This window comes from Musa acuminata, chromosome BXJ1-11, assembly GCF_036884655.1.
Source record: "Musa acuminata AAA Group cultivar baxijiao chromosome BXJ1-11, Cavendish_Baxijiao_AAA, whole genome shotgun sequence".
NCBI lineage: Eukaryota > Viridiplantae > Streptophyta > Magnoliopsida > Zingiberales > Musaceae > Musa > Musa acuminata.
In genome coordinates, this window is record NC_088337.1 from 6622411 (window position 1) to 6631918 (window position 9508).

The following is a 9508-nucleotide window of genomic DNA, read 5'->3' on the forward strand; positions in this document are numbered from 1 at the left end:
TAGCAAGTTCTCTTATTTATCTAATAGATGAGCTCAACACATGTTCAAAGACCCTTAAAAAAATGTGAAAGACAATATGTGTCAAATCCTATGATCGGTGCTATCGAGAGTAAACTGCCTGCTTCATTTCCCAACAAAATATCAATCAAAAGCTGAAGTGATGTAAACTTATTTGGAGGCAATGACTAAATAAAAAAAGGAATCGATGAGCAAATTTTATGGAGGAAAGACATCAAAAACTTCAAAGTTTACGAGGCGATGCTCATTACATCTCCAATAGACATCTACCTAATTCAAACAACGTGAGACGTTTAAGAGACTAGCGCATAAAAAAGAAGGTATATTTCTTCATCTGAAGGATCCGTAAGAACCAACAAGGATCAGCACAACCCAACCGACTCTATACTAGAGTCAGAATAATTGATAAGTTGAAGTAGCATGATGGATCAAAGTTTGACTACTTAACTGAAGAGCAGTTTGGAGTCGAGAGGCGCATTGCGACTAGAGCAGAAGATTGAAGATTCAACAAAGGCAAGAAGATGCAACGTCCGCAAAAGCTTCGACGAGGACATTGAAGGAGGAGAATGTCACAAACAAAACTGTAAACATTATATTTAATGTAATGCTTATATATGTCTATATCTTTCAGTTTTGTTCATGCTTTGCACAACATGTAGAGGATTTATGGTAGGTTTGACAATCCTATTTTGGTTTGGCTGTTATGATCGTTTCATGCTTATAAACATAAGTTGTGTACAATCATCGCGTAGAGGTAAAAATACATAGATACAAGCTATCTAGGAAGTCGTTTTGGGGGTATCTAGCTCCATAGAGTGGTGCAAAGTATCAGTCAACAGGAGCTACCCGGATGACACATGATTAGATGAGCCTTTGGGGTAATGTTTAGGGCTAGTTCTCTACCTTATTCTACAATAATATCATATGTGCACTTATAGGACTTTTGGTCACGGCGAACTACCTCGAACATTTTATCGCATAACCGTTCAAAACTTACGAAATATATATTTATAATTTATATTGTCTATCAAGTGTTTACTGAAATTACTGTTTGTAGATCTTGTATTAAATACTTCATCTAACCCGTCTTTTATTTATATATCCTTAAAAAATCATATGAGATTTCGAGAAACGAACCCTTTACATTAACGGATTAACATTAACATGTAAAAATACCATGACTTAAACAAAACATGACATTGCACCACTTGTTCGAGTAATCTATAATCATGTATCACAATGCATAGATGTGGATAAATAATTTATATAGACCAACAAACTCCGACACAAATCTACACATGAAGTTGTAAACTGTTGCAGAAGTGCCTGGCTATTCCAAGTGAAAGCTTCAATACGTGCAGCAGCTACCGAGTTAAGATTCTCTTTAAGTCCCTTGACATGCCAACATTGTAGTTTTTGAACATTTAAGGATTTCATAGAAGAACAAATGGATAAAATATGGCATTATTATTCAGAAACACATAACGCTTAAGTTATATTAATCATCATTGCAAGGGTGTAAAGGGCACATCAGCATATGTTTGCATTGGTGGGTTAATCTACCAAAAGCTTCCACCTCTCCTGTCCAGTGTGGAGCTGCTGAGTCGGTGTTGTTGTTGGCACATCACTATGCACATTGTCGCAGAGCCTGCATGGCGAGAGAAAGATAGCTTAGTCCTCTAATGACTAAACGAACATAACAAGACTGTCATAAGGCTTAGATAGGATGAATGTCCAAACATAATCTGAACCCACATGAATCTTGGTGACCATTTGATTGTGCAGCACCAGCCAATCACTTGTGGAACAGCAAAAGAAACGAGATATCAAAGCACCAATTACTACAAAGACTTCTGATTCTGGCATCATTATACTTATTAAACCAAATATATATTGCACCTGCTCGTTAATTAATTGAGGCATGATCCTTTGTACATGGTGAGGTATTTATTGTTCCATGGATAATCCTATGGAAATAAATGAGGGTTAATTCTACTCTATGGAATAAAAGATTCTCACCCTTGGAGTACCAGATAAACAGTCAGCTGTCTTCATCATCAGATTGTGTCTTCGGCACCTTAAGCTGACTCATCTGTTGTGGGGATAAATCTGTAATACATACAAAGTGTCATGATTAGAGAACCATGAATTACATTAACGGAATGCACATCTCATCTCTAAATCTGTTCTTTATTTAATGTGGTACATTATTCAATTATAAAAAGGAATAAGATTGTTTACTCTAAACAACTTTCAGGATAAGGAATCAATTAGATGAGGCAATTTGATAACTTCAAAGAGATAATGTGATTCATAGGTGCAGCATAGAAGACAATCAACTAGCAGTTTTCCAGTGCACCCACAAACTTCAGTAAAATTAATTATACAACTCCTGAACAACAGCTAGCTTATCCAGACCAGGAATTCTTTTTCATTTTTCAGTTTTTGTAAGGAGAACATGATACATCTCAAGTATGGTGAATGCTTAATACAGCATCATAAACCAAGTTGATAACGTAGCAGAATCTTGACGACATGAATAAGAGCAGGAAGGATAATTCGGGTCTAGCATAACACAGAATGTGACAGGCACTAGCCCTTAGCAAGGGTCCATTATACATCAAATCTCGTGATAGCAAGTCCAAAAGATCCAAGTCTTTAGTGTCCTGTCAAAGCCATCTTATTATCTTTAACCAAAGCACCAAATTCACTTGTTAATTATTCAACAGCATAGAGCTAACTGCAAAGTCTTTGATTCAATCCTGATGATAGAATAGAGGTTCTTGCCTTATCCATTTTATTTCACTATACAATTCAACCACACCAGTGTAGCATTAGTAGACCACCTTAACATGCTGAATATATGCATTTACTTGTATTAGTCACCTTATCTCCATGGTGCTTAAATGCAAAATACAACTATTGAACATATTCTTCCCATTCTGGAGGCAAAAAGATGGTGTCCAAAGGGCTCTTGAAAATACTGCAAATACAGAAGCATCAAAGGATGGATACTGGTGCTGTGGGGAATGACTGGGTAGCTATGCTTGAGCATGCACATGAGTCTGTTGTAGATGCTGCTATTAGCACAGAAAAGAAAGCTAAAGACTTGTATGATAATGTGACTCCGTATTTGCAAGAGTTATAAGATCAACATCCATAACTAGAGAAGGTGATTGTTCCAGTCACTGGGACCGTCTACTACATTATTGGCTTGGTTTGTCATGCCCAAAATATTCAGGAAACTGCACAGTTATGAAACACAAAGTCCCGTTTCTTTGTTATCGGGGAATTCAACCAAAGAACAAGTTCCTTATGATAAAAGTCTGTGGAGTGCACTAGAAGACCCTGCGAGATGCCTTATTACTTTTGTGGCATTTTCTCAGCTGAGTTTCTTTTGTTGTAATTAAAACTAAGTACTGCTACAATATAGTTGTCCTCATTCTCATTTCTGCACTTTTTGTTATGCTAATCGTCTTTTTATTTAGTTTTTCATTTCGATTTAGGAACTTAACTATCTTTTGCACACATATCAGCTTATTTTTAAGTGGTCTCAAACATTAAAATAGGCAACTTCTGCTTCTGTTACGTCTCAAATGTTTGGTTCCATTTGGTACTGGTCTGATTACCGTTTAATAAGACCCATACAGTGAATTTGTCGAGTTATACAACCTATATTGGACTGACTGGGTGAAATCACTCCTTTTGTGTCCTGGTTGGCTTTCAGATCAGTTTATGTGTTATTGTATATCTTATTTTAACAACATGTTCTCTACTGACCTATCATCCATAAGAAGTGCTGACCCTACAAGGAAAATCCTTAAACCCTAAGGATTTGGGATAGCCCTCACCCTATAAAATAAAGGGTGTGCCCTCATCCAAAGCATCCCAAAAGAGAACAAGGAAGTCCTCAACTAAGAGCCAACTGGCCCTAGAATTCTTCCAGCATTGTAGCAGCCAACTTCTTCCAGGCACAGCCTTCTTCCTCGCGTTCCAACAGCCCCAAAGCGTCATCAAGCTGCTGCAAGAAGTCCTCAACACCTACTATTTGCTGCCCAAACCTCAAGAGAAGGTTCCGACAGCAGAAAGAGGAGACCGAAACCGACATCTAAGATGTGATGCCGAGAGCACCAACATTCTGCCCAAAAACAACTAACGTTTTCATGCACCCATAGGCTTTCTATCATGCTTTTTATTCTGTTGTTTCAGATCTCATAGTTAGTACTTCCTTGAATCAACGCTGCATTCATGCTAATCTAGCTTTGATCTACATGGATCTAAGCCAAATGCAAACTTAGCTTACATTTAAATAAATGTCTGTTAAACATGGCAACATGATTGGACTTACCTAGATTTGGAGAAGGTTTCTCTCAAGAAATGTATCCAATAACAAGTGAGAAACTCCAAATCCAAATATTGATGTGAAAAGTGAGTGATTTAAACAAGTCAAATAAAAATGCACGACAGGAATTGCTAGTCGCTGATAGAGAGAGAGAGAGTACCAAAGCTGGATGACAGGCTTACAACCCCGAACAACTCAAAATCAGTATCAATATTATCTGGATTCTGCTTCATTGTTGTCTATAATCTAAATATTATAATTATAAATATGACCAAACATATAGAAATAAACAACTGCACACTATCATGGTCTACAATCATTCTGCTGGAATGAAATCAACAAAGAAAACAACAATTCTGGTAATTGGAACATAAAAAAATCAATATCTTGGCACCATTGTATTAAAAAAAGAATTGATCGGGAGAAATTATGAAAAGATAATGTGGTCAGATTCTATATTTGAGGGATTAGGCAATCAAAGAGGTACCTTCTCCCAGAAGAAAGATAATGAAGATATAGAAACAAAAAAACACTCATATCTTGTAGATGAATGGGTCAGAGCAAAGAATTGATCCAAGTGATCCATTCCAAGACCATACACCTCCATCATAGATGGTAATATGGTCTATACGCCACAGTATCAATAGGCTTTCAACTCTAAATGTTAAAGAAAATAAAAAGTGAGAATTCCTCTTAAAGATCTGTTCTACAAGCTCTAGTTAGCCATTTAAACAGTTATTCACAAAGTCAACAGTGTCCCAACAATTATATCGATCTCAATGTATATCATTGATAATGTATATTCAAGTACAAGAAACCAAACTCTTCCATAATGTGTCAATCCCAGAGATTCTCTGAAAATTTAAGTCAAGTAAGCAGTATCTTTATCATAAAACATCATTCTTCCCAATATATTTTAAACAAATGTCTTTAATAACGAGGTCAATAGCAAACACATTTGCCAAAGTCGTCATTCAGATGTTAATATTTCAGCCCATCTTCAATCTAGATAATTGAATTAACTAATTAATGGAAAATTGTCACCAATGCATAAAGTAGTGCAAAAGACCACCAAAATAGAAAGAAATCACCACTGCTATGAGATAATTAACAGAGAGACAGAGGCTAAATTCTCCAAATCTACGCTATTTCACGGTTCATAGAGCCGATTACATTTCAAAGATCTCATTGCTTACCTTCAAGGAAGTAGGCCGACGAGGGCCAACCGCGCTCGGTGGCAAACGACATCTCCTCCTCCTCCGACGGCGAATTCTTGATCTCGGGATCCGCAAGCCTGGAGTCCACGAGACCCGCGATGAGCTCCGCGACGCGGTATGGCCGTTTCTGGCGCGGGACCCAGTAGGAGGCACCGGGGACGAAGGGGAGCCAATCGGGGGCGTACCGGCGGACTACCATATTATGGATGGCGTCATCGACGCGGCGTTTTCTGAGGGCATCGGCCTCACCCGTCCCGGATCCCGTGCTGGATCCCTCAGCGTCGAGATCGTTCTCCACGACGTGCACCCTCCAGGGACGGCCGGAGCGTCGGCGGAGGCCGAGCAGGCGGGTTGCGGGCGGGAGGGAGGGGAGGAGCACGAGGAAGCGCAGCCCCACGGTCTCCAGCGATCGGATTAGGGCTCGGGAGGAGAGAACTCGAGCCATCAAGTAACGAGGAGGAGAAACCCCAGGGGAGACGTGATTGACAAGGGAGAGGAGGTTACCTATATAGAGAAGGAATCGGGTTGGGGTGGGAAAGAACAGCACAGTGTAAGAGAGAGAGAGAGAGAGAGGGAGAGAGCACAATCCAGCTAAAAATACCGGGTGAGAATAACGTGGGCGACTTCGCTTGTTTATGACAGCGTTACGCAGCATACCATACTTCCGAATTAGAGCTTCCGGTTTTTTTGGGGAAACATAAATAAATATATAAAATGCTCATAATATCTCTAATTTTCTTATCATCATAATATTATATTAGATGTTACTTTGTTGTATTTATGGTTTCATATGCTAAATTCAAAAAAAATAAATACAAATTTGCTAATTTCTTTATTAGGAATGCAAGTTGAGGTTGGCATAGTACATGCTTGCTTGGGGAACAAGTTTTAATTAGAGAATTAGCTGTGGTAACCTAGAAAGAATTAGAATCCCTAAACTTAACCAAGCTATTCATTGCAAATCCATAGGATTAGTTTACATTACATGTTATTATTATCAGCCGTAGTAATTGTCGTGGCCGTTGGAGTGGTCGTAACTACAATCGTGGTGATAGAAACACTAGTAACAGTAACGGTCGAAGTAATAGTAGACGACTACGGAGGGCGGTTATGGGAAACGAGCGTGCTTGTGACGCCGTTAAGTTACGCTGGTCCACGGCGTTCTTTAAGGCCATCGATGACCGATGTATCTGCCGTTCATCGAAAGGTCAACGTTACGATGCGACGTTCCATGTTTAACGTCGCCGCCAAGGACGTTTGGCTCATAGTGCCTTTGATTGCCGTCTCCGTCTCAGAGATCCGATCTTTTTGGGCCCCGCGGTTGACTTGATTTCTAGGGTTTGTGCTCCGATGGCGCTGCACTGCGGGCGTTCTACAATGAGATCAAGGGAATGAAGGTCAGGGATGTGCCCTCGTACGTGAAGTCGAAGCTGTCGTGGGATCACATCAAGAAGAGTGTGGATCAAGCGGTGGATCGCTACTTCGAGAAGTACATCGAGACCAGCTCCGTCCAACCAGTACCACGTTTGCTTCGGCGGCATGATCTTCTCCTACCTCCTCGCCCTTCCCGAGGAGCGCCGCGACCTTGAGCACCAGCAACAGCACGCCGCTGGCGGACATCACTGATCGCCGCCGCCGCCGCCGCCCTGCCCCTCCGATTCGCCCAGGTCGATCCTAGAACCCTGCTCTTGTCTCTGTCTTGGTTGTGTGATGTTGCGTAACAATTTTAGAGTTCAGATTCACAATCATTTGATCGACGTAAAAGTTCTGTTTTTTAGATATTAAGTCATTCAAAATGGATTTAATTTTCAGATCAGGATCACAGCTTATAGATCAGTTTTTGCATTTTTCTTCAAGCGTAAGTAAGAATTTAGTGTTTGTTTGGTAACGTTTAAGAAATTAACATTCTGTTTTGCTAGATCGGAGTTCAAGAACTTCGGATTCACAATAAAAAGATGATTTTTGTCATTTGATCGACCTAAAAGTTCTGTTTTTTAGATATTAAGACATTCAAAATGGATTTAATTTTCAGATCAGGATCACAGCTTATAGAACAGTTTTTGCATTATTCTTTAAGCGTAAGTAATAATTTAGTGTTTGTTTGGTAACGTTTAAGAAATTAACATTCTGTTTTGCTAGATCGGAGTTCAAGAACTTCCTATAACAGCTAAAGAACTTGATATCTACCCTTCAAGAATGGTTTGAGAATATGTAAGAACTTCTAGAAGAGGACTAGTATTGGGAAAACATCCCATAGTTATAAGATATCTTTATTTATGTAGATTAGACTCGTTTGTGAGATTAATCAACGAAAACATGAGAAGCTTGACAAGTTGAGCAATCAACAATCATAAAGGGCAACTTGCTTCGATTGCTGATACATTGTTGCATGACGTATGAGTAGTTTTAAGTTGTAAAATGAATCTACTGCCTCTCTTCTTGTTTCATATTCCTTTTCATTTTGATCCCTATATCTTTCCTTGTGTATTCATCTTCCTCCAAATTTCTTGTCCTTGTATTTTTTTTCATCCTTGTAATTATACTATGCTCTTTATTTTCCTTTATTTCTTCTTTTTGGGCATAAATAATCATTTTGGTAGACCAGGCCTATGAAAAGGTTCCCATTGCATGGACCACCTTTGCAACTTTTATAACCTTGTTCTCAAGCATGCTCTGAGTCTGAGATTTCAAAACATTTTTAGATCTAATTTTTTGTAGGTGAAAACTCTGAGGCAGTTTGCTTAAAGTATATTGGAGATGAATACATTGTGGAAAGTAAATGATTTCAGTTCGTAGTGTACGAGAAATATCTGACAGCCAAGGAGAGGCATAGGTTTCTTTGATAGATTATAGAAAATTACCTATATAATTGTCATCCAATTTACAAGCCACTACCTCAAAATTCTATATACCAGCGGGCTTAAGTATACAGGATCCTGTTAGAAATTAGTTTTCAAGTGGATCCTTTCAAGTATTTTCTGGCATACTGCTAAGCTGCTAAGTGTTGGTGGATGCATAATAGGCTGAATTCACATTTTGTATTTAGAATGTATCGATTTCATTTTAGAACCTTAGTTTTGCTTTTGCACTTCCATTTTTACCGACTCAAGGAGAAAAGCTTTCTTGAACATGTTCTAATGCTAACTATATATATCTACAGGGCACTGGGAAAAGCTAGTCAACTGATTTTGATGCTTTAAATGGCATATAATGTAGAGTATCAATCAAATCCATTTCTGTGATTATCATACTTTCAAGTAGTCAAAGGAAATCATAACATGGTTGACTCCCCAATTTTTTTTACAGCATTAAACTATGACCATATGATTATAAATACAGTAAGAAGCACTCAGATTTTGAATTGGCTTGTGTGTTTGAACCTTAGTCCATCTCATTTTTGTTCATGTCAGATTTGAAGAGCTTCTCCATGGAAGACCAGCAATAAAACACTTGGAATTCCTTTTTTACTTGTTGTCCATGATTTGTTTGAGAAGATGGCTGAAATAAATTGTAATGACTGTACATTATGGTTTTCTTTTCCCCAGTTATATGGTCATGAATTATAATTGCTCACGATGCAAACTGAGTTGTTTTTTAATGGATTCCGGCTTTGCTAAGGTCGTTCCTGAATGCTTCATCTGTCCTTGATGATGTAATGCATGGATGATCATATTGTAGAAATGGCAAAACTGATGCTCAAAGTAATGCATATCCGAGAAACCGATGCTCAAAGTTGCTTTAATGGTGTAATGCATTTATGATCACAATTTAAACCAGGCTTCATGTGTAAAAATGGCAAAACTGATTCTTGTAATTTGTCTTTCAATTTTACTCGACCATATTCAATGAATTGTGTGCATGCTCTGTGGCAAAACTGATTCTTTATATGTAGAAGAACAGAACTGGCAAACCTTTGTAGTAAAGCATGGAA

The 9508-nt window shown here is 38.5% G+C and overlaps 1 protein-coding gene and 1 pseudogene across 2 annotated transcripts; one reads left to right on the forward strand and one right to left on the reverse strand.

Moving 5' to 3' along the window:
* Window positions 1–1268: 1268 nt before the first annotated feature.
* On the reverse strand, window positions 1269–6133 carry LOC103970683 (uncharacterized). 2 transcript variants are annotated; one of them, XR_010481112.1, is made up of 4 exons: window positions 5557–6133; window positions 2038–2127; window positions 1774–1816; window positions 1269–1666 (listed from the first exon to the last, which is right to left on the reverse strand). XR_010481112.1 is itself a non-coding variant. In XM_009384564.3 (3 exons), the coding sequence occupies exons 1-2, from the start codon at window positions 6020–6022 to the stop codon at window positions 2060–2062; spliced, it is 534 nt and encodes a 177-aa protein (XP_009382839.2). In that variant the 5' UTR covers window positions 6023–6132; the 3' UTR covers window positions 1269–1666; window positions 2038–2059. The 2 variants fall into 2 exon arrangements, 1 of the variants encoding a protein (XP_009382839.2); XM_009384564.3 differs by lacking the exon at window positions 1774–1816 and having other exon boundaries at window positions 5557–6132.
* A 663-nt stretch (window positions 6134–6796) lies between these two features.
* On the forward strand, window positions 6797–9209 carry LOC135596414 (uncharacterized; annotated as a pseudogene).
* The last annotated feature ends 299 nt before the right edge of the window (window positions 9210–9508 follow it).

Excerpts from the sequence above, each read along its gene's own strand:
- LOC103970683 (XM_009384564.3), bottom strand. The coding sequence starts at position 6,022 with ATGGCTCGAGTTCTCTCCTCCCGAGCCCTAATCCGATCGCTGGAGACC. Across the intron at positions 2,128-5,556 it reads GTCGGCCTACTTCCTTGAAG|ATTTATCCCCACAACAGATG; the intron begins GTAAGCAATGAG and ends TATGTATTACAG.